Source organism: Pholcus phalangioides, unplaced genomic scaffold, assembly GCF_987345545.1.
Source record: "Pholcus phalangioides strain wild (caught in Gottingen) unplaced genomic scaffold, Ppha-v1.0 ptg000039l_1, whole genome shotgun sequence".
NCBI lineage: Eukaryota > Metazoa > Arthropoda > Arachnida > Araneae > Pholcidae > Pholcus > Pholcus phalangioides.
Genome location: NW_028301625.1, coordinates 5,736,973 through 5,762,423, shown reverse-complemented (window position 1 = coordinate 5,762,423; position 25,451 = coordinate 5,736,973). Strand labels below are relative to the sequence as shown.

The following is a 25,451-nucleotide window of genomic DNA, read 5'->3' as shown; positions in this document are numbered from 1 at the left end:
GAGGCCCCTGGGCCGTGCATTAAGGCGGCACTGAGTGCAGACATATACACATTGCATTGGCAAGCCTAAAAAATCCACAATTGTACTTTCAGCACTAACATGTTAATTTTGAAGAAAAAAAATTGATTGTGATCATTATTTTTTCTATTAAAACGTGGTTATAAATCTCTTTCGTCAGCTGCCTCGAGCTATATGGGCCATGAATATTTCTTTTGTTTTCAAACTGAGTACACCTCAGTCCTAATTGGCTATGTATCAAAAAAGAATATTGTATCTCATAAAACTTGATATCTTACCTTTCCACAGTTTATATATTCCACAGCCACTTCACGAAACAGGAAATAGGTGAAATTCCCAATATCGTATGATGCAATGAAACTTGGTTCTATAAAATAAAGAACACTATAATGTAAAAACATTATATTAAAAGAAAAATTACGAAGATTAATTGATGTGCAATTGATTACTTTTTACTAATAAATGTGCTTGCTCATAAAAATTACGACAACAATAATAATTCCATTATATTGTTATTATTTTAATTTTAAAAACTGAAATTCAAATAATGATAAAAAAAATAGAAATTTTCAATAAACAATTAGAGTTTATATATATATTAGGTTATTATATATATATATATATATATATATATATATATATATATATATATATATATATATATATATGATAAGTATTTTCATGCATGAAGTTTCAGAATGAAAAACAAACCATTCAATGACTTGGCATCATATTGTACTGTTCTAATATATGGCTCTTTGCCCATTATTCTACAAATTGCATAATCTTTAGATGAGAAGTCAAGAGCTGAAGCTATGTAGTAATCTCCCTGAGCAGTCATTAGTGCTGTGCTGTTTGTATGGGGACTGTAAGGGCATTTTGCTACACCATCTTCCCAACCAAACACATAGCTCAATGAATTTATCTGAAATAAAAAAAAATAAAAAAAAGGAACGCATGAAAATGCATGTGCATGACAGCTGAAAATATGAGGAAACTGGAAATGAAATGTCAGAAAAGATGGAAAAACCTCTTTGTGTTTTCACATTCGTTGAAAGTCAAGATTGAAATAGAATAACAAAAACAGAGTAAATAACATAATTAACCTAATGCAATCTATGCATGTGCACTGCAGTAATTCACAAATAATCATTCAAGTTAACTGGATGAGAGCCAGAGACTTAGAGCTGATTCCATCTTTGAACCAGCTGGAATAAAAGAACTAGACTTGCTCGTCTGGAAGTTTATGTGCTAACTATATGATTGTTGGGTGGGTTTATCATAATACTTAAAATTATTACATTTTTATTATAATTATATAAAATATCAACAGTAGAGATTTACACGAGTTCAACATGTGTGTGGTAACGACAGACAGAATAAGCTCAGTCCTAGGTAAAGTAGCACCATAAGTGCACAAAAGTTTTTCGATTGAAGGGGGAATCACCATGGGTGTGTATAGTATAGTAAGCATGGGGTAGATCACCCCCATCATTCTCCCCTCTGTATCTGCATAAGAGTAGCACATTATTTTGACAATAGGCATGGTTTAACCCTTATATCCACAATGCCAATATAACTCGTGTCCTTAAAGCAGTCTTATTTTGGCAATGCCTTGCCCAGCTAGTTCTGTACAGGGGGCGGGGGGGAGCTTGGTTCACAAACATGTTTTTTGTCCCCAACCTGCAGATTAACTGCCAGTAGGTGGAGTCAGCTTTGTTCAAAGTTTCCTAACAGAAGGAGAGAAACATTTTCTTTTCCTTTTCTTTGAGGTAGTATAGGGATGTAGGTACAGCATAAATAATAGAAAAAGATAGAGTATTTTTTTCTTCCTTTTTTCTGTTATTATCCTCAGTGTTGAGGGGAAGCAACTGCTTCCCCTCAACTATAGCTGCAAAAGATTGGAAAAATGTTATTCTTGAAAAAGGGTGGCATTTTACAGAAAGTTCAGTGATTTCTACTACTACTGCATTACTGCGCACACACCTATGGCAGTCATATCACCACACAGCAATTTGCTACCAATTGAGTTGGGTCGAAAATGGAAGTGCCACTGTGGAGAGAGAGAGAGCGCAGTATATTATCAGGGCTGCAACTAGATACGTGGTCAGCCGGGGCAAGCATGCATTTTGGCGTCCCCTTGTAATGTTGAAGGAGAGGTGAAAGGGTGAAATTTGCCCCCTTCTGGTCCTGGTGCCAAGGCACCAGACCTGCCTGCAACCCCCCAGTTGCTGTCCTGGCAGTTATAATGCAGAACAGGGAAGTTATAAAAACAGCTCACAGGGTTGGAAAATAATGAACTTACATCTCTCCAAGTGCATTCAGGTGAAAAAGCATTGGTTCCACATGCGAAAACACGATTATTGTGGATCAGCAAAACTCTAATGAAATTGTGGCAGTCTTCCTGTAATAATAAATCATTTATGCTTTCAAAACTAAATATATACAGTGCAGTAGTTACAGTGCAGAATGCAGAGTTTAATTTACTAATTTAGAAATTACCACTGTAACATATACTTTATTATACATTTTTGAAAAAAAAATTGTTCAGACTATTTTAAATACCAAAATATTGCAAAAACTATTGCAATAGCCTTTTATTTTAGAAAAATAAAATATTTATGAAAAAATATAATGTTGAATAATATTATAATAAGCAATATTAATATATCCAGTTTATTGGTGTTAGGTTCAACAGAATTTCACAATAGTCTTGAGTTATTAAATGTTGATGTTTACACTATAAAAATATTTTTTTACATTAACTAATAAAAATTTATCTCTTTATCACTATATTCAGACTGATTACCTGAGTTTGCCCTTTTTGACGGCACATGTTAATTGTTGATTGTGCTGATGGCCAATATGTTTCTTCTAGCACTCTTAAACCTTCTAAACTCAAACGATATAAATAATCCCTGTAAATAACATATGATCATGAAATTAGAATGCAATCATCTTGACATTTTTTTATCGGCAAAAATTAAATCAGCACAATAGTAAATTTACATGAGTATATGTACACAGAGCAATCAATGTAAGGAACAAAAAATATTTGTGGGAACACATTAAAGCCAATATAAAAAAGAAAATGAAAAAAATCTACAACTGTATCACTTTATGAAGTTACTTATGTAATTAATGAATTTATTTATTTTATTATGTAAATAGTTTTCTGCTACTGGAGCTAAAAGGATCAAGTTAGAAGAGCTGCTTCAATTGTTTCCTAATACATGTTATGTGCTTGACTGTTTTCTTTAATAAGTAAAATTTACGTATTATTGAGTCTACATAAGTGAATCCTTTGACCGTCAGTGTTGTGTCCAGTGTAACAATGTTTCACTACGAAAAGTTCAGTTTTTAAACAGAAACTTAGAAAAATTGCACCTACACAGAAGAAGCTCAAAAAATATTAACATTACTTGATAATATAAAAAAATAGTAAATGTGCAATCATTGTATGTTTTGATGAAAAATCTTGAAGCTCATAGGTAAAAAAAAATAGACTCCTTTGATAATGATACACTCAATAGACAGTTTGATTTTGGGTTTAGTGATACATGTTCATTTATTGTATTTAAGAAATACTTCATACATAGCATCTGACAGGGCCATCTTAAGAGCATCATGGGCCCCTGGGCCAAATGATTTTTCTGAGGCCCTACCAGGCAAATTTTCGAAAATCTCAACCAGATCCCATTTTTGTGAGACCCCCCCCTTTTCTCTTGAGGCCTCCAGGCCGTGCCCGGGTGGGCCCCATGCCTTAAGACGGCACTGGCATCTGATGGTTATTAATAAAGTCACACACACATTTTCATAATGAATTGAAGCTTAAAATGACTTATTTACACATTTGATAAATATACATTACACAAATTATGCTTTGTATAATATTAGAATAATGAAAAAATTTAACCAGTTTTAGATGAATGTTTTGTTTTTCAGATCTATAAAAAAAATTATCAATAGTGATTCAAAAAATATAATTGGGTAAAACTGATATATCAAAGTGCTTTGAAAAATTGATATTACTATTATGAGCTATTCAATATTTGGTAGAAAATATTTTAAATGAGCGATTAAAATTACTTTTAGATATTTAAAACTAAATTTAAGTATTGGAGTTTGATTTAAGAAAAGTTGACTGTGTAACTTCATGACTTTAATTTTTCCATAAAATCCTGCCCAAAATATAGTCTTATAGTCTAAAACGTGGACAAATCAAACTCAATATTAACTGATATGAATGAAAGGTTCAAAGACATCTTTAGTTACATAAATGAACATAAATGAATGATCGAGTTGTCACTAATTTCATTTTTCTTCATAATTAAATAAAATAGTACATGTATTTTTCCTTTTTCTATTTTTATCTTAGCCTTTCTATAAAAGAAGAAACGTCATACTATTTTTCTATTGTTTGGGGATTTGCCAAAATTTTTAATGTGAGATGTGGTTTGATAATGCAATAAAATTGAAAAGATTATGTGGTTTTTTTTTTCAGTCTTCTCTTGCAGCCACCATGTTTTTTCAAAATCAGCAATCTGGTTCAAGATGGCAACAACTCCAAATTCTCTGTTTTGAGATATCAGCATGTTAAAGATTAACTTGGAACTCGATGGGAAATGGCTCATATTAAATTACAGTGGGGAGTGAATAAGCAGAGTTAGGGTTGCAGGGCTCACCGTTTAATAAATTAAATGGTGGCTCTATATCCACTCTTATTTTCCACCGTTCTCATGATGTGCATAACTCAAAATGAAAATTTTTAAATTGTTGCCATCTTGAACCATTTCATCTATATATACATGGGCATAGCCAGTGAAGGGCAGAGGAGGGTAGCTGGCCCTTCCCCCCCCCCCCCAGAAGAGAAATTAAAGTGTAGTAATTGGCACACAGCACAGATGTATCAATTTAGTATCGGAGAGTTGCCCCCCTCTAGTTCAGATCCTGGGTACGCCCTTGTATATATATATAGTTTGTTAATTTCTTTCAAAACATACACACCATGTACTAACACAAAATAATAAATACTATTTTAAACGAACCTTGATCCAACAATCAACTGGTATCGTGGAATGTCAAATAGAAGCTGAGTAAATGATACAACACTTTCACGGGTAAAATTATCCATGGTTGGTAGCAGCACTGAAATTGCAGAAATAAATCAACTTTTGGAACTTAAAGGGAGTACTACAGAATTATGAAAATGATATTATAAATTATTTACTTATGCTATAACTGTCTCCATGGAAATAAATATGGGGGATGGGGTCATGGGGTGATTTTTCCCAGCAACAATGAAGGGTATGGTTCTACTGACTTAATATAAACTGAAGAGCCAAAAAAACTGGTACAGGCATGCGTATGCAAATAAAGAGATATGAAACCAATCAGAGTACGGCGCTGCGGTCGGCAACGCCTATATAACACAACAAGTGTCTGGCATAGTTGTTAGATCGGTTACTGCTGCTACAATGGCAGGTTATCGAGATTTAAGTGAGTTTGAACGTGGTGTTATAGTCGGCGCACGAGAGATGGGACATAGCATCTCCGAGGTAGCGATGAAATTTGGATTTTCACGTACGACCATTTCACGAGAGTACCGTGAATATCGGGAATCCGGCAAAAAATTAAATCCACGACATCGCTGCGGCCGGAAAAAGATTATGCAAGAACGGGACTAACGACGACTGATGAGAATCATTAAACGTAACAGACGTGCAACCCTTCCGCAAATTGCTGCAGATTTCAATGCTGGGCCATCAACAAGTGTCAGCGTGCGAACCATTCAACGAAACATCATCGATATGGGCTTTCGGAGCCGAAGGCCCACTCGTGCACCCTTGATGACTGCACGACACAAAGCTTCACGCCTCGCCTGGGCCCGACAACACCGACATTGGACTGTTGAGGACTGGAAACACGTTGCCTGGTCTGACGAGTCTCGGTTCCAATTGCTTCGAGCTGATGGATGTGTACGGGTATGGAGACAACCTCATGAATCCATGGTCCCTACATGCCAACAGGAGACTGTTCAAGCTGATGGAGGCTCTGTGATGGTATGGGGCGTGTGCAGTTGGCGTGATATGGGACCGCTGATACGTCTAGATACGACTCTGACGGGTGACAGGTACGTAAGCATCCTGTCTGATCACCTGCACCCATTCATGTCCATTGTGCATTCCGACGGACTTGGACAATTTCAGCAGGACAATGCGACACATCACACGTCCAGAATTGCTACAAAGTGGCTCCAGGAACACTCTTCTGACTTTAGACACTTCCGCTGGCCACCAAAATCCCCAGACATGAACATTATTGAACATATCTGGGATGCCTAGCAACGTGCTGTTCAGAAGAGATCTCCACCCCCCTCTCACTCCTACGGATTTATGGACAGCCCTGCAGGATTCATGGTGTCAATTACCTCCAGCACTACTTCAGTCATTAGTCGAGTCCATGCCACGTCGTGTTGCGGCACTTCTGCGTGCTCGCGGGGGCCCTACACAATATTAGGCAGGTGTACCAGTTTTTTTGGCTCTTCAGTGTATATGCATGTGTATATATGTACTGACATTATCTGATCATGCACCCCCTCTCTCACCTCTCAAGTCTATCTCTGCCTTACAAATAATAAAATGAAGCAATACAGGAATGAAATATGCTAGAGAAAAAACTCTATATCAGTGGTTCCCAGCCTTTTTTCAGCCCATGCCCCACCAAATCATCTCTGAAATCCTGATGTCCCCTTTTTTGTTGGACTACCGGGGGGTACACCTCTAGAATGAGAGAAACTTCATAGTTCAATAAAAAAAAAAATTTATTATATTTTTCTAAGTAAGGACCATTCTTTTTTTTACTTTGCCTCCTTAAATTTTAAAACGCATGATTTTTGCCCCCCAGGGCCATCTTAAGAGTGTCATGGGCCCCCGAGCCAATTGGTTTTCCTGAGGCCCTACTTGGAAAATTCTCGGAAATATCAGTTAGTTCTCATTTTTGTGATGCTCCTCTCCTCTTGAGGTACCCGGGTGGGCCCATGCATTAAGACGGCACTGTCGACGAGATGTCCTTCTATAGATTGTTGTCATCTGCACTCGGTAGTACCAGACTCATCTCTGAGGATACTCACCACAGCTGCGGGAGAAACGTTTGAAAGAAATAGCAGACCACGACCCCTAACAGCCCTGTAAGTCTTTATTCTCAATTAATTCATTGTTTGTGCAATGCTATACGCATAATAATATTTTGTAAAGGAGTTTGCATGGCCTTCATTTTATGGGCATAGAGAATCCGTGGACCTGTTCTCACCATAAATTTTTCTCTTGCATATTTCATTCTTGTAGGGTGTTCTCCATTTCACAGAAAATTGACTTTTCAAGAGGTGGTATTCTAGTCATGGGGGACATAGACTTGAAAGTCTGGGGAGGGGGGGGGGTATGATGATGATTTCTGTTCATAGGGTGCAGTCAAATACGCATATGCCCTAGATCAGTCAGCTCCGTCTTTGACGCTGGAGGGGAAATGCTCCCTCATGCCTCCCCCTCATATCTCCGCCTATGCCTCTAGTAGCGGTGAACTAATATGTAAGGGAAAAATTTTAGCCTAGAAAAAATTGGTCCTATTGAGAGATAGCCTTTTTATAGCAGTGGACCGTCAAAGAGGTTTCACTGTTTGTTTCACTTATGTGTACCACAGTATATATAAATAAGCAACATCATCGAAACTTATACATAACTTAAACATGTTAACAGCATACTTGCAATAAACTAAGTCAAAATACAAGGCGAGTTTAATTTCTGAGTGTAATTTCACATTGTGTGTGTGGGTCCGTCGTTCACCGTGGTGAGACTTTTTTAAAGGAGAGATCTCTCTCGGATCGTCATTTAAAATGATAATTATGACAGCACAACTACGGACAAAATGAATTCTTTAGAAAGACAAAAGAATAATAAATATATTTCCAAAATTAATTTTTTTCCCAAAATTTTTTTTCAACTTTTTATCTATTATTCTATTACCACCGCTTCAATTTTTATGTTTCAATATATTTATTTATTTGTTATTATTTACTATCTTCCCAAGTTTGAATGAATTGCGATGAGTTGTGAATAGTTATTTTAAACTTTACATATGTACAGCAGCGTCACAGTTGAAAAATAAAAGTGACTGGTCCGTGAATAAGTGATTTATTATGGACCGTTTATTATACTAGAACCTGCTGGTAAGCTAAACGAAATCTGTTTTAAGTAATAATTAATTTCCAATATATATATGCATTTAGAAAAGTGATATACCACCAAGAGGGTTCAAAAAAGCCATAAAAAATCCACCGTGGATCTATGGCTGGGAGTAAGGTGTGAAGTTTTTCTCTATTGGTCCCGCGGACCACCAATGAATTCGAATACTGTGTACAGCTGTCACGTTTCTTCCCAAGTACCGTAATTCCCTTCGTATAATTGCAGATGTGAATTTCACTACTTTGAGGAGAAAATTTGATTGTATAATCCGCATATATGAAACTTTTATTCACTAATAATGAAATCTTAAGGAATGGAAGCGTAATTATCGTGTATTCGTAGAAATCGCATCTGTTATTTGCTTAAAGTTATTTTTTACGGACTATTTTTAAAAGTATTTATTCCTATTCCAACTTCTCAGAATAAAAAAAAGCTACATAGATAAATACGCAGTGGCATAAATTCCGCATAAATATATCAATGTGGATTGAATAAATCTGGTGTTTTTTGAACGTACAATGCGCGAAATATATGCAGGAAAAACGATACGTGACTTCTTCCATCAGTACCTATGACTTATAAAGCATTTTTTTTTCAGTTATACTGATCCAGAGACATATTTACAGGAGAGTAAGCGGACTATGGTCCAGGGTGGAAAATGAATGGTGGGGGGTAAAAAATTTGACTGGAACAGGAAGGCAATAAAGTTTGTATACGAATACAATTTGAAAACACGCGGCAAAACCATGAATCCACCTCAGCAGATGTCATACAGCGTGAGAAGATAAAATTCGCTGAATACATATCAAGCTAAAAACCGAAAAGATTTCACAATACATTCAAAACACATAAAAAAATTATGTAAAAAATAAACTCCAAAAGAGGTCCAACTGAAATCACCAAAGTAAGTCAATCATCGAAAAACGTTATGTTTTATCCACACAGCCAAAAATAATGCGATGCGCGGGGTAGACCTCCACAAACTTCATCCTCTTTAAAGTTCAGGTCATAAGGAGGTGTGAAGAAGAAAAAAACAAGACTGAAAACATAAAAAAAAGTAAATAAGCGAGTTTGATGGGAAAGCAGTTAAAACAAGCAAGAGCAACCAAGAGAATGAATGCACTTAGGACAGCGTGAAGCCTCGTTTGCGAGTAAAGTTAGCGTCAAAACAAACAGTTCGGGTTTCAACGAGGTTGCATTTTAAATCAACTTTGAATGGACGACGTTTAACAAGGCCAGAAATAGCATCTTATTCCTCTCTCACTCTCTTTCTAGTATCGTGTACAACGAGGTGCTACCCCACTGACAGATTCCACCAGTAACTCAGACCCACGAAGAGAAGAACACCACCGAGGATATATTTGGAAACTCCATCACACGGGAAAAACTCTTGTCTAAGTCAAGATCGTTGAACTGAAAAATATATAGCAAAGATGAATTTAGTAAGCAAGAGTTAATGTATGTATAAGGAGCTAAAACACAAATGTTATATTCTAGTTTCTATGTGCGGAGGCTGACAGGGCTTTTGCCCGGAGGCTCGGGATCAACAATATCATTTTTAAATTTTTCACCCTATAAATTTACGAAAAAGGGGCACCTGTAAAATCATAGCCCACGGTTTCGCTCCAGGATGTTAGCGGTCTTGAAATATGCAATCGCACATTGCAAGCAGTTTGAACTACAACTCATATTATGAGTACAGCATCCACTGGTATACACCACTTGAAAGTGCTGATAAGAGGTCAACTGAAAATGAAGAATATAAGTGATGATTTCGCATTCACACAAAGCAAATGCCATATCAATTTTTAGTGAGTAGAATCATCACCATTATCAGAGCAGTACCACCGAACATATGCCGTTCCCTCCGTTTGCGCTCTTGAATAATTCTAAATCTGTAGGTAGTGAATACTTCGAATTATTTTCCGCAATTTTTAACGGCTTTTTATTATCTAGAAACCTACAATCTCTAACCCAGTATTTGAAAAGAAAATCGATTCTTGCTTTTAAGAAGAAATGTAATGAAGCCGGCATCGATGTAAATCAACAGGTGAATTCCATATAATTGAAAACAAAATACTGGTATCAAGGAAACAGTTATTTTCCGGATATTATGCTGAGGTGAGCTCGGAAAGAAAAGTCATCACGTCTCCGCCGGGACTCGAACCCAGGCCCTCTTGCATACCGGGCAAGCATGCTACCATCTACACCACTGGATGTAGATGTAGCATGCTTGCCCGGTATGCAAGAGGGCCTGGGTTCGAGTCCCGGCGGAGACGTGATGACTTTTCTTTCCGAGCTCACCTCAGCATAATATCCGGAAAATAACTGTTTCCTTGATATCTCTGGCTGAGAAAAAAGCCATCTAAATCTCTCTAAAATACTGGTAATTGAGTGAGGTCATAATATTGATCAACTTATACATACAAACGAGAAAAAGAATGCGATAACCGAAAAGAATACGGGTATTTATTTCTGTATAAAGAAAAAGTTATTTAGTAGTTCAAATAGATATTGTTTGAAACTTTTCTGTTAGGGTTATTTGGGAAAAAGAAAATATAATATATACACAGAGAGAGAGAGAGAATATAGACTACTATCGGTATGAAATTCGATTTATTTCCCTGGCCGTTATCATGACTCTAGTCAGGTTTCGTGCTCAAAACAACAACGTAGAACTCATAAAACACGCAGATCATGATTCATAGGAAAAACCAGAGTTGACTGAAACGCAACTGAAAGAGATCGATACTTCTCTTTTTGTTGGCTATGTCGCAAAGTGCAAAACTTTGATATATAGGTAACATTATAACCAGTTCTGTATTCAAAAAAATACTTTCACTGACGTTTAGGGGGGGGGGGGATACTTATTACTCATTTGCAGGAGCGTACGCAGGATCGACCTTTGGGGGGAGGGGGCACGAAAGGTTCGGGAGGAAGGTAACAAGGAATTTCTTCCAGGGGTTTTTCAGTTACTAACCTTCAACAAGCATTTAGAATTGACAGAAATGGATTATGATAGTTCATAAACGTATTTTATTTCGATATTTTAATTATTTTACAAAGATATTTAAACCTTGGTAACCTTGTCTTAACCTAACCGCACGTTAGAAAAGAGGGCAGGAGAAAAGGAAGAAAAACAACTAATGAAAGGAAAAAAGTATAATAGATAAGATGACAAGATAGTACGTACGAAGTAGATTTCTCTTTTTTGACCTTCACCCTATCTGTCCTCTTTCGCTCTCATAGTAGAAGGATACATCACATAAGCAAAAAAAAATCACCAATAGGAGTATATAAATAAACGGGGGTAAATTTGTTTTCATAGGGTTACAACAAAGCTTCGCGATGATGAGGAGAGGAAAGAAAACAGAGAAAACTTGTTTGAATTTATTCCACCGGCGATTGAATGCAATATTACATCCTCGATCGTAAAGTGGTTAAACGTATTATGTATAACGCAGAGTCCGGAAGCTTAGACACCAAAAATGGTCAAAATAGACAGGCCAAAAGGCGCCAAAAACGTGCAAAATAGGCATTAAAAAAAGGCATTTATGATCAATAAAAAAGGAAAAGTAACTAAAAGCTACGATATTAAGGGTCCGAAAACTGGCTAAAAAATTGGTTGCACTCACTGAATCCATTGTTTCACCAATAGATTATAATAATTGCATCATTAGCTAAGTAAATATTATCATGCCAAAGAAAAAGTGTTTGCTGTCCTTCAAAGTTGAGTCGGTGTTCGATTCAATCGAATACTTAATGTATAATTTTCTGACACGTAAAATAGTGCTAGCTGAAATTAAAGAATACGTGTAATTATATAAAAGCTGTAACGTTTTTCACATGGAATTGCGGTATTTAAAAAACATTTCATACTAACGACATATTTCTCTCAAAATTTTCAAGTATCGAACTTTGTATTTGATTGGCTTGCATCGGTTCGAAAAAAAGGATTTCTCAAATTCTGTGTGTGCGTGTGTATGTGTGTGTAGATGATTTTCGTATACCTAAAATAACTTGCCATGGTTGTTTGCAGCACATTTTTTTTGCATTTATTTATGGTGTAAAAAAAGTCAAAAAGCATTAGCTCCAGGGTTGGCCCTGTCAGCTTCAATCTCGCTTGGAGATACGACGTCAAGTGATGGAGTATTGCAACAGCAGTAGATTGACACAGCATTGTAGATGGGCAGCTATTAATCAGCTATTCATCTACAATGCTGTGCGATGTGTGAGCAAGACATGCTATGTAAAAGCCTGTGGAAATACAAACTTTCTAATTTATTCACAGATTTTCTCATGGCTGCTTTCGTCTAGAGCTTCCATAATCTTGATGCGAAAAGTCTGTCACTTCTATGCCTAACACAAATTTTCCTATCTCTCAGGCACTTATGCCTATTTGAGTTTAAATGAGGCGAGGAGGAGAAAGGATTTCTGTGATAAGAATTAATACTGCTGGACGGATCATGCTAACCCCTTGGGAATACGTGAAGATCGCATTATATTATTAAAAATAAAAACGGTTAATGGTTTTTGAAAAAGAATCGCACTTAACTTAACACTTAATTTTGCACTGGTGTTGCACGTCTATTAATCAGAAAAGGTGTTTATTCTATTTTTTAATACCCAAGATGTCATCTTTATGAAATTATATGTTCAGCATTTGTTATATATATATAAGACTGAATATACTTAATTGAATATGGAAAGTAAGGAAAGTAATGGCAGTGGAAATTCAGGCACGATAAGGGATTGTACTTTCAGAGTTTCAGATAGATAGGCTACCTCATACTATAGCACTGGGGGAGGGGGGAGAATTAATCATGCACTAAAACAGAAATGAGGAAAAGAGCAGAAAGTAACTTCTCACACCACCGTCATCCTGTTCGAACCGCTTCTTGTCTAATTAAATTTCGTTTATCACGAACGCGTTGAGTTTGAGTCGCTGAGCGATAGATAAGGATTCGGCCCCCATGGCCCGAATACAAATTAGATGACGAACGCAATAACGATTGCTGATCCAGATTAAGCGGCCAGAAGATAGAAAATAACATCTCGGTCTTAATCAAGATGAGCAAATGATGCACGTGGAATGTCTCAACTCGTTTTGGCTCCCAAGGTGGTCTGCCTTCTCTTTTTTCTTTTCTCTAAAGAATGAACGACAAGGTCAATGTAATTGGACGTGTTCGGGTAAACTGTTCCCCGTAGGGTTCAGACCCTGACGATGGGAACCTTTAACCCTTCTTGACTCGCTAGACTGAAGAAAGTCTATTACTCATTAGTTATTTTTAATATGCATTCCATGTTAAAGTTGGTTTTTTTTAATAGAAACGTGGTCTTTATAGAAATTTATTTATTTATTTTGTTTGTTTCGTTTCTATTTATTTTATGAGCGGTACAGACTCTAATATTTCATCATTTTGTCACCTCAATATATTTTTATGAATAAGAAAGATATTAGATTGAGGAACACACATCTACTGTATAGTTCAGAACCGAAAATGTAATTGATAAAAATATCTTTTCTTTTAAAGCTACGTAGGTCAATGTAATTAAAAAAATTAACAATAAACTCCACATTTTAAAATTTATCAATCAGTAGAAATACCGTGATGCCTTCAATGAGTGAGGGGGGGGGGGGGTAAAAAACTTCAAACTCTCGTTTATTTTTCTTCCTGCTCCAGAAATCAATTCACCAACGAACCATTATCGTACAATAAGCAAGAGAACTTCTTATTTTATCGCCATCTGTCAACGATCAAGCTAAATTATCACGTTTCATAATTATAGAAAGATTTGTATACAACTAGTAATTATTCCACTCGAAAAGACGTTTTATTTTTCACTAAAGAATTGCATATCAAAGTAGACTGCAGATATCAATTTCTTTTCTTATATCCAAATATATTTTTTTTGTCTTTCTCATCGAAATTCATCGATGTGAAAGTCTTTTGAAGAAAAGACGTTACACACACACAACGTCTTTTTGAATTGTATATTGGTGTTGCTAGACTCCCTTTGCATTTACTGGATCGTGTGTATGCCATATATTAAATTAAAAGCACTTTACATGCAAAGACTACATTTTCTGCCATCTAACTACTTTGCTATTTGGATGTGTTAAGTGATCGAATTATTATGTAAGGACCGTGAAGCCGATGTGATCCGTTGAAGCTAAACTGTTGTCATGTCCGTTCGAACTACTTGAAGCACGATCGTTAGTGAGAGAAGGGCATCCCATTTAAAAAGTGACGTACTCAGAATTCTTAAGTATTCACTGTAAGGCTGTATGTAAATTGACTATTCGGCTTATTAAGGGTAAGGCTCTGTCTCAGCTCTCAGGTAATTTAGTTTGGAAGACGTACAATGTTATAAAACGAACGGCTGTTTCTGCGAAACATCTTTGCTGATGCAAATTTTGCACGACCTTTCTTCATCACGTTTTGCAGTTGATGAACTAACTAACCAGTTAATATTGTCATCTGGTTCCAAGTAGCTAACAAAATGCTGTTTACCGAGGACCAAGATATTTTGTAAACTTTTCTGATGATCTGTTCTTTGGAAGATAATCATTTTTCCGGAAGCTTCCGGTCTGGAATTTTGAGATAAAGCAATTAATAATTAGTATTTTGCATGAAGTCTGTGCTATGCAATTCCCCTCATTTTCTGGACGCATTATGCGTGAGACAACACGGTCGCGTGTTGTTGCAATCGGTTTTGAAAGTTATTAGTTCTTGTATAAATTGACAGAAATATGTCTTTACAGACAAAAATTCCGATAAACTTCGTTCGCCTATCGACACTACAAACTGCACATCTGATTAATAGGGCACAATAAATCGTTTAATTAAATCAGCTGAGTTATAAAACCGGATTAGTATTTAGCTAGCTTCTGAAGCATCCTAGAGGAAATTAGAGTTTGTTTTATCAAACTGTTTCAAGTTCTAACGAAAAATGGCTTTAATTTTGTTGCATCGAACTCATTATTGACAATACGGACGAATCTGAACCCTTTCGTGCTGTATGTCAGTAACAGCAGCAGGCAACCTCTACTAATTGAAGACATCATCTCACAGGACGGTCTTCCTTTTCCGAGACGGTATTAAGTCGTGGCAATAATTAAAAGTTTGGCTCGTCACTGCGTAAAGTTCAAACCTCAACGGCTTCATTTCAAATACGGGAATTGATTTTATTTGAACTGAATCAGACAAACACAGAATAATTTTTCCGAGTCAATTAATTACTCTCGTAAATTAAGCAGCAGAAACGAACTCTCTCTTCATCAAGCATCTCAAGAACTAGTTCAAGTCTTTAAATGATAAAATTTTGAAAATTCTTTGTCTTATTATAATATTCCTCGAAACGCCAATGCGAGAAAACAGTTGCAGTTTTCATATTGTACTCGAGCTTTTAAAATGAAAGATTTATAGCCGTTCTTGAAGCGGGGCGAAATGAAAAGAGGCAGAACTTGATTTTTAGTTTTTTGTTCCGTGGAATGAGTGTAGAAGCAGTGCAAATACAAGTCCCATCCGAAAACACCAATCAACACAGATAATGAAGATGAAATTATACGCTGCAAAACAAGACTCCCCCTTATACAGCACACACACGCTCTCTTTCTCTGGCTGGCAATGCATAAATCATGATTCTGCAGCCAAAAGCTCCTCACCAACCTTCACATTTAATAATGGGCAACGCGAGACACGCACTCGCTGCAAGAGTATCACTGAAAAAGCCCTGGGGATATACGCTCATATCCGATCACGTGCCGATTATGGGGGATTACGGTCTTCTTTTATACACATAATTAATATATATATATATATATGTGTGTGTGTGTGTGTGTCATGATCATGTTGCCGAGGGAATAATTTAGGTAGTGTAGAGACGCTGCTCACGGTAAGAAAGGTGACAGCTCAGACACAATCGTTATAAATTTCAAATAAACTTGAAGAAATGTATCGATGAGATTTTGTTAGGTCAATTTTATTTAAGTACTGTATATGTTTTTCTTTAGTTGTAACTTTGTTTGAATAATGACATGATAGGGATGGACAAATATTTGACATGACAGCGTGTAATGAACACAGGGCGACGTATATTCTATCCGATGTACCTACACATCAAGTTCCATCTACGAGCGGTTCTATGCCAGAAAAGACCATAAATCATGATGGTCATCATCTACTTTAGATGCGAGTAGTTTTTGCTACAGGGAAAAAAATTTACACTCGCTCACGGTAAACAGAGTGAGTCGAACATATTCTCATTTTTGGGACAACGCCCTTTTATCAAAGCGTTGATGATGATGGGTGCGTTTTTTTTATGCGGTTAAAATAAAACCGAATTGATCGTTTGTAATGTATTGGCTTCAACTCACCACAATACTATTGAGTCTATTAAATTGAGGGGTGGGCTCTGGGCAAAGGAGGAGTTGAGGGGGTTACCATGACTAGGATCGAAAATGTTTAGTTAGTCGGTGAGTATTATGCATTAAGATATCAGGATTTAGCTTCCACCCCAATTTATGAAGGGCCCCAAGCAAATGTCCAACTTGCCCAAGGCTATTCCATGTCAACCCCTGGTATTAAGCCATCAGAATTAGCTACTGTATCAGCCATTGGAAATCAGTTTTTAACTGTAGGTCTTGTTTGTTTGTTTTGTCATACCACAATGATTTTATGTACTATAATGAGCTATGTAGACGGCGACTAACCGTTTAGAGCATAGTTTCTCAACCTTTTTTGTCCCCCCCCCCACACACACACATCGTCCCCTTCTTCAGAAATTTTTTTCTCGCATCGCCCCCCAACGCAATCTAGCCCATAGGATTCTATGTTATACCCGTAGCTTCTACCGCCCCCAGGGGGCGTTAACGCTGCCTACGTTGGGAATCACTGGTTTAGAGCAAGGGTACTTAGGTCGCGCACATAGTGGGGTACCAAGAGGTACGGGAGTGTATAACAGAGATTACCGACGAAAGCAGTTGTATCGTTTTGTTCTACACCGCACATACTTGAAAAGCAAGACAAAAGAGAGAAAGAGACCACTCAACAAGGTGAGCGAGTTGAACAAACATGTTTGTTTTCACCTCGATTTGCTGATTTTCGCTATCTGCTGATTGGTCCTTTTTTTTTTTTTTAATTGGACAAAACAGAACACGTTACGAAATACAAAAGAAAGACAGATGATAAGACAAAAATACATAATAAATAAACAAAAATGGACATGAACAAAAATGGACATACATATACACCCACTCTGTGACCCTCAAGGGACTACTTGTCCTTCCAGAAGGTCGAATAATTTGTGATACTATATTTCAAGCAACCTTCATAATTGTTCTATTATCATAAACAATAAACAGTAATAATTTATGCTCGTGTGCACGCACAATGATTGGATTTTTATAATGTCACAAAAATATGTCGAAAAAAATTTTAAATTAAAACAATAATTATATATATATCTTGTTCATAGTATTATCTCTTCAAATTTTGATTGGTGTTCATGCAAATTGTTGAAAGTATTGATATTTATTATAGATATCTCTATGCACAAAAATTAAACACATGTATTGTAAAAGTTAGAAAAAAATATTTTTCAGTGTAAATATTTCTATTGTGTATTAATGTTTCAAATACAATGCTCTTCACAAAATCAAAAATATTATAATTCAATCTTTTACTAGTATGATTAGCAGTTTGGTATTTATTTAAAATCTTTGGAGAAGTGTAACTAAAACTTTTTTTGAATAGAGTTTTATTTGTTTTTGGCACTTGATATTCCATACTTAATCTACTTGATGATCTGTTTCGATTCTTTATTAACCATTCTTCATTTGCTATAACAAATTTTATTATTCTGTATATATAGTTTTGTCTTATGGATTATGCATGGCACTCAGTTTTGTTTCGGTTAGTAGGATTAGTTTTTATTGTGAGTCTGATTTTATTATATATATTATCTAATTTATTTATGTTAGTATAATATGCACCTCCCCAAGCATAGATTCCATATGTTACAATTGAGTATATCCATGCATAAAATATATCTTTAAACAATTTTTCATCTATTGCATTTTTAAGTCTATATAATACCGCTGCAAAAGTTTGAATTCTTTTAGTTATTTTTCCACAATGCAAATTCCATTTTAGGTCGTCCTGTATTATTATGCCCAGATAATTGTAGTCGAAAACTCTGTTTATTTCTTGGCAGTTACAGTATGATATGCTATGACTAGAGGGAATGGTTATGAATTTTTATATGTATATTATCAAATTTATTTATATTTTTTGTCTTTAAGCAAATATATATTTAGTTTTTTGAATATTTATCTGCAATTTGTTTTTACTTAGCCAACTATTTATTTTGAAAAGGTCTTCTACTTTTTTAAATAAATTTTCCATTTCCATCTCTTCTACATACAGTACTGCATCATCTGCAAAAGATATTAAGTTTCCATTTAGTTCTAGTTTACAAAATTCGTTTATATATATATGAGGAAAAGTAGAGGTCCAAGAACTGATCCCTGAGGTACGCCTTTTTTTACTTCCAAGAATGTACTAATTTTTTCATTTATTTTAACTGCTTGTTGTCTATTGCAATAATAGGTTTCAAACCATTTGAATATATTGCCACGTATGCCAGCAGAGTAAAGTTTCTTAGTTAAAATAATTAAGATCAACGTAATCAAAGGCTTGTTTAAGATCTAGGCATACAGTTATTGGGTGTTGGTTCAAGTTATATCCATTGTTTAAACGATTACATAAATCAATTATAGCCATTTCTGTATTTTTTTTCTTTTGGAATCCGTATTAGTTGGTGGCAAAATTTTTTTGGTGATTTAAGAAATTTAGAAGTTGTTTTTTTATACATTTTTCCATAACCTTTGAAAAAACAGGTAGAATAGAGATTGGTCTGTAATTTATTAAATCGGTTGCATCTCCTTTTTTGTAAATTGGGTGTACCAGATAATATTTGAGTTTCGGATAAAAAAGTCCATATTGATGAATTTATGAGATTTTTTACTACGTCTAAATGATATGTTGAAATAATTTTAATCATTTTAGGGGTAATTTTATCATATCCACTTGATTTTTTTTCCTTTAGTTATTATTATTTGTTTGTGCTGCGCAAAGATAATGTTCATTTTCTTCTACATCCTCCAAATTTCTGTTAATGAAATCGACATTGAATCTTTCAGCCATATCTGAAGCACATTGGAATTCTGGTAATATGCTATTCTTTACATTTTTGTTCAAAATGGTTTCATTTATACATTTCCATTGCAGCCTTTTATTATTCTCACAAGTGTTGAAATTGTTCTTAATGTATTTCAGTTTTGTGGTTTTTATGAGTTTTTTTAATACTTTGTCGTAGTTCTTGTATTCTGTTTCAAAGGATACCATATTTGGATATTTTTTGTACAACTTTTCTTTGTAGTTTATTCTGTCTATTTTTGCTTTTTCCTTGCCAAACGGTCAGACGATTTTTCAACCACGTTTACGGTGGCGTCGGAGCCAGGAGTACAGTGGGTGCTCAAGCACCACGCAATTAATTCAGAAATCAAAATTTGTCATATAAAGCTCAAGCCAAGCACCCACAGGTGCATAACACTTCTGACACCTCTGCACGTTTAGTTAGCCTAACCATGAAATGTGAAAATATTTATGTTTGAAACAAATTACATACTTATATATATATATCTCTTGAAGGACTTATTTATCAAAACCAGCTTAAAGCATTTGTAGCTACTTTAATCACACTACCTATTCGGTATTGTTTCGTTAATATTTGTTAATGTTCCTCACTTTTTTGACGACTTCGACCATGAGTTACGTTTATACAAGTAGATGCAGCTCGTGCGGCACTTCTGTCTCTGTAACACTTTTTTCTTGTCGGAGAGGGAGAAGACTCGCGCTTGAGATTCGAAATTGGAAGCTACAGAAAACTTCAGCTGACCAGGTGGGATGACGCGTGTTCACATGCAAATTTTACTTTCATACACGAGATAAAAGTTATATAACTCCAGATAATTTTTTTTTTCAATGGCGTGACTTAGCGGCTGCATCATCTATCTGTGGCTGACTCAGATTCTGAAGAAAAAGTCCTCTCCTTTTCATCGATCAATGGGATAGAAACCTGTGGACCCTTTGACTTTCTTCACAGTCTAAAAACTAAAGTGCCAGCACAGTCTTAACTCATAGACCGAACCGGGAATGGCCCGGGGGCCTCAAGTACACATAGGGCCTCGTGGTAATGAGATTTGGTGCAACCATTTTTACGAGTAAGTATGTGAATTGATGGGTAGACACTTTCAGTTAGGTAGGGGGTCCCAGATCATCACTTGGCCCGGGAGTCTCTGGAGCCGTTAAGACGGCCCTGATTCAGAGCTAATGTTTGTAGCACGGTGCAATAACATGTTGAAGATTGGAGAAGAACTCGCATCAGCCACCATTTGGGGCCCACACAACTGCAAAAGTGAGCAACTAGCCCTCAATGACCATTAGGTGACAATGTGATCAAGGAAACTACAGTGGCCCCGTTAATACCCGAAACTCGTGCCTATAATGCTCGATTAATACCTTGGTTAATACTCCAAACTCTCGTTCATAATACCAAAAGAAAAGTACATCAAAGTATATAAAGTATACAAGAATCAGATAATTGCAATATACTGCATGTATATTGCAATTATCTGAATCTTGTTTCATAAATATAATTTCGTGACCATAAAACTTTTCTTTGATAGCAGAAACGTCCCCTACAAAAATACGAGACTTCAAATTGCGCAAGGCATTCATTCATTCATCTCTGGCCCGAATAACGAGGCGTCAGTCAAGGAAATGGCCAGAAAAAATTATGAGGACCCAGAAGCAAAAAAAATAAAAAAGAGCAAGAGAGGAAAAAAGTCCACATATATAATATAACAAGATGGAACGAGCCATTGCTCGAGATGTGAGAAAAGAAAAATATAAGTTGGGAGGGTAACTTATTTTGGTACAACCCAAGCCGTTGAAGAAGAGCATCTACAAAAAGACAGACGTGGTCACAAGAAGTCTTTTTGCACTTAAAGAAAAAAAAAACTGATTCTTTTTATCCATTTCCAAACAACAAGCAAAGAATTCTAATAGCTAACAATCAGTTCTCTTTCGGATTAAAAATTCCTGCAACATGAACTCTTGACATTCAAGAATTTCAGCAGCGCATTGCATAGAAATAGGAACCCTCTTTATTTCTACTCGCAGAAAAGATGCTTTAAATTTGAAAGTTCCTTCCGGAACATGAAGGAATTGAAAAAAAAAAAAAAAACACACGTAGCCCTATCTACATACGAGAAAAGTTCTTGAAGAAAAGAAGTTGTTGGTACAATGGTGTCTCTGCGTACCAAAAGCTTCCCGCTTTTCAATCTTTTCCGCTATTGTCATCTGTATGTGCAAAATGAAGAACATTTCCAAGAGGAAAAAAGCAGAGTTGTGGAATGCCTTAAAAATGTGACAAAAGTTCCAGACAAGTGACGGTGTTGACAAAGAAAGGGTTGGAACAATTTAATGAAAGCTTTAAATAAGTCCGTAATGACGACATACGCATGGCTGAACATTTTGGAATAGCACAAAAACGCCCTACTCTACGAAGTTCCATCTTTACGTTATTCTTATGTGAAAAATCGGCATTTATTGAAGATGTCTGAGTAGATTAAAGATCTGTATGTCTAAAGCAATTTTTTAAGAATAAGTTGGGGCACTGTATTACAGCATACCCCTTAGACATGAACCTAATGTGCGAAAGGACGTTCCGCGGTTTTGTCGGTCCAGTACTTGACAGGTTCCGTATCTTGAAAAGATATACCATTTTTATTGGAAGCGAGGTGGAGGTGTTTGCAGCATGGAGAAGGAAAAAGCATTGGGGTCCCAAAAAAATAATAATGAAAAATAAAAAAATCTTCACTTCGAGTGGTTGGCACATCAACCTTTCAGTGAGGTCCCATATTTTCGAAGAAACTTGTACAGTCAATCCTCGGTTTACGAAAGGCCTGGTTTGCGAACTGTTCGGTTTACGAACAACAAAAATCATTCGGTTTACGAACTTGTCTTCGTTTACGAAAACGCAAGCCGGTGAAAAGAACTTCGAACACGCAAAATAGATCAATTCTTGGGGAAGCATATTTGAGAAGCCCGTGGACACGTGACCTTTTTTTTCTTTTTGACAAAATATTTCATCAGAGTAGAATTTCCCGCCTCCAAATACAACTTCTCCTATCCCGTCCATGCATCAAAACTCAGAAAGTCATTTCAAATATTATGAAGCTTTACACTAAAAAACTGTTTCATAAACGTTTTGCAATGATATCTGAGGGAATTATCGGTTCGCAATAATATCGACTGTATTTCCCGTATTTTAATTTTTGAGAAAGAACTAACGAGTGTCAAGTATTGGCCATCAACGCAAAGATTCGATTCTGTCATCATTGCTTTAGCGTATCAGGCACAAAAAATCCTAGTGAAATTATACTTCGACATTTGAATGAACTCGTCACATTTTAAAAAAGCAAAACATATTTTGTCACTAGGCGCTTACTCGATTCTCGCTAGTGTATTTCTCAAGAAGTCAATTTTTCATCAAGGGCTTTGTCAGTTTCGTTATTCTACAGAGGGTGGTTACTTAATTCCTCTTTTACTAGCGAACCGTTGATCCTAGAGGCATACTGTACTTCCAACTAGAAAAAGTATCCAAATGACGTGCAGAACTCAGATACGTCATTCATGTTGCAAGGGGTGGCATAGTTATCAATATATAAAAACGACTGTATGTCTGTTTGTCCTTTATGCGTTACACCATTCATTCGATCGCCATGAAACTTTGGGAAGTTGTGGAGTACACTCCCGCGAAGGTTTCTGGGATAGCTTATTTTTAAAATTTTTTTTCCTTTCCTTCATTTCCTTGAATTTCATTTCTTCTGAGATCGTAGCAACGCACAACGGGTAAGCTAGTTAAAATATAAAAAAATAATAACTTTTTATACGGACATCCTGTTCTCCCAATTATTGTTGCCATTTGCCCAATTAGTGCTGTCCTGATTCCAACAAAAAAAATTCCACGTTTTTAAGTGCAATATTCGGAGAGATATTTGAATTCAAAAATTGGAGGAAAGTTTGGAAAGAACAGCATAAAAATTAGGAAAAGAAACGTTGTCCGTTAGTTTATGCTGTTCTTTCCCCCGATTTTTGAATTCAAATACCTTTGCAAATATTGCACTTCGAAACGTGGAATTTTTTTTATTGGCCTCAGGAGAAAAAGGGCAATAATTTTCTAATTTTTTTATTGAGGACAGGGTTTCCATTTAAAATTTAATTTTTTATTTTAATAAATATACAACCCCTTGCAACATGAATGACGTATCTGAGTTCTACACGTTATTTGGATACGTTTTCTAATTGGAAGTATGCCTCTAGGATCAACGATTCGTCAGTAAAATGCGGCAAGTGGAATTATGGAATCACCCTGTATAAAAAGGAAACATAAAAATTGGCCAGTCTCCCAGTCTCGGATCGAATACTGGCTATTTACGTATATATGTCATATATATGTTTTATTTTTTTTATTTAAGTTTTGAGGTAAGCGGAAGAAAACTGCTATAAGGTTTACAATTGGCAATAGTAGATTTTTGATGATTTTAGTGTGCACTATGTTCGTCCTCTCAGGCCGGTCGTCCACTGGAAGCGACAAAAAGCGGGAAGCAACACGAGCGCGCGCGACAACAGTCGACATTAAATCAGACTACTAGGGGCATCTATACCCCTTGTCGTGAGCAAAATGCGGCAAGGGAAATAAAGTAATCACCCTGTATATACATATTATAAAATAAATTGCTCTAGTCGCTCATCTTGAGCTCCATAACGAACTACTGACGAGCATCGAGGTACTACTGTACTGAACGAGTATTGCAGTGACACCATTGGTGTAGCATACAGATGCAAGCAACTTCTGGATAAATTTCCTAACTCATGGACATAATTATCTGAGTAAGAACTGCTATCTGTCTTTTAAGCTGAAGAGAAAAACGTGTCCTCTATTTCAATTTTTGGAATCCAGCAAACCTAAATGGAAGTAGAAGCAGTTTCGGAATAAGCTATAAACTGAAGATCCCGGTATAATTATCCCTCACATGGATAAAATGTTTGTAGCCCAACAAAAATTATCAAGCGATGAGAAAAATGTTTAAATGTTGGAACGAACTCTTGAGCATTTCATTCACAGAAACGATAAAATAATACGTACATGCCACTAAAAACGGCATTTTCGCTTGAACGTTGAAAAAAAAAAACTCAATTAATAATTATTAATGATTTGTGAGCACAGACGCCGCTTGTATGACAATAAAGCATATAAAAAAAACCCCAGACAGCCCATTCAGACAAAGAAAAGCTACACAGAAAAGAGGATAAACCTATACCCAATAATGACGGTGACCGCTATAAATTCACCGAGTATCATTTAGTGTCACTTTGATGTAGTGTACTGTTCGAAGGAATACGGCTGTGATTCATGTCATCGTCGTCACAGTACATCATTACGTTTTAGGACCCTGTTAGCGGAAATTCATTTCACGGGGGGAAAAAGTGCATAATAATAACATGACAGGGTTAAAACTTCAGACAATAGTGGAATCACCCATGGAAACCCCGTCTTTTTGCTTGTTCCGTTCGTTCCACAATCCAAACAGCACTTGATATGAATTTAAAAAGAAAAAGTCAAATAAAGCAGCACACCCCAAGTAGTCTTGGAGGCTAAAAAATAAAAAAAGCTTTAAATAAGGCACAGATTCGATCCTCTTTTTTTTGAAAATTTAAAGGGGGGTTCGCCTCAGTTCTCTTTTCTTTATATAATAAGAGAGAGCTGCTGATAATAGAGGAGCAACGAGCATCGCCATTGCAAGTAAGACATAGCCAGAAATGATAGCGAGAAGGGTATGGGGAGGGTCACTTGAGGTCAGAGTCAGAGAGGTCATTTTCCTATTTTTTTTTTCCTGCGTGAAAGAGAAAATGCGTAGATATTTTCATAGGCTATGGTAGAGGGCGCTGCTACCCACACAAACATGGCTATCAAATCCATTATTACACATGCATACATTTCTCTTCTTTTTCCACTTCTAAAGTATGTGTGACTTTGATTCTGGCTTTTGACATGCAC

The 25,451-nt window shown here is 36.1% G+C and overlaps 1 protein-coding gene across 1 annotated transcript in view; it reads right to left on the bottom strand.

Moving 5' to 3' along the window:
- Window positions 1-25,451, bottom strand: part of LOC149065493 (semaphorin-5A-like) — a 91,176-nt gene that overhangs the window by 27,011 nt on the left and 38,714 nt on the right. The window contains exons 3-7 of the mRNA XM_089254058.1: window positions 5,067-5,166; window positions 2,828-2,936; window positions 2,324-2,422; window positions 730-943; window positions 297-385 (exon numbers count right to left, since the gene is read on the bottom strand). Of these exons, the coding sequence (XP_089110184.1) occupies window positions 297-385; window positions 730-943; window positions 2,324-2,422; window positions 2,828-2,936; window positions 5,067-5,166 (611 nt within the window). The remainder of the gene's footprint in view (window positions 1-296; window positions 386-729; window positions 944-2,323; window positions 2,423-2,827; window positions 2,937-5,066; window positions 5,167-25,451) is intronic.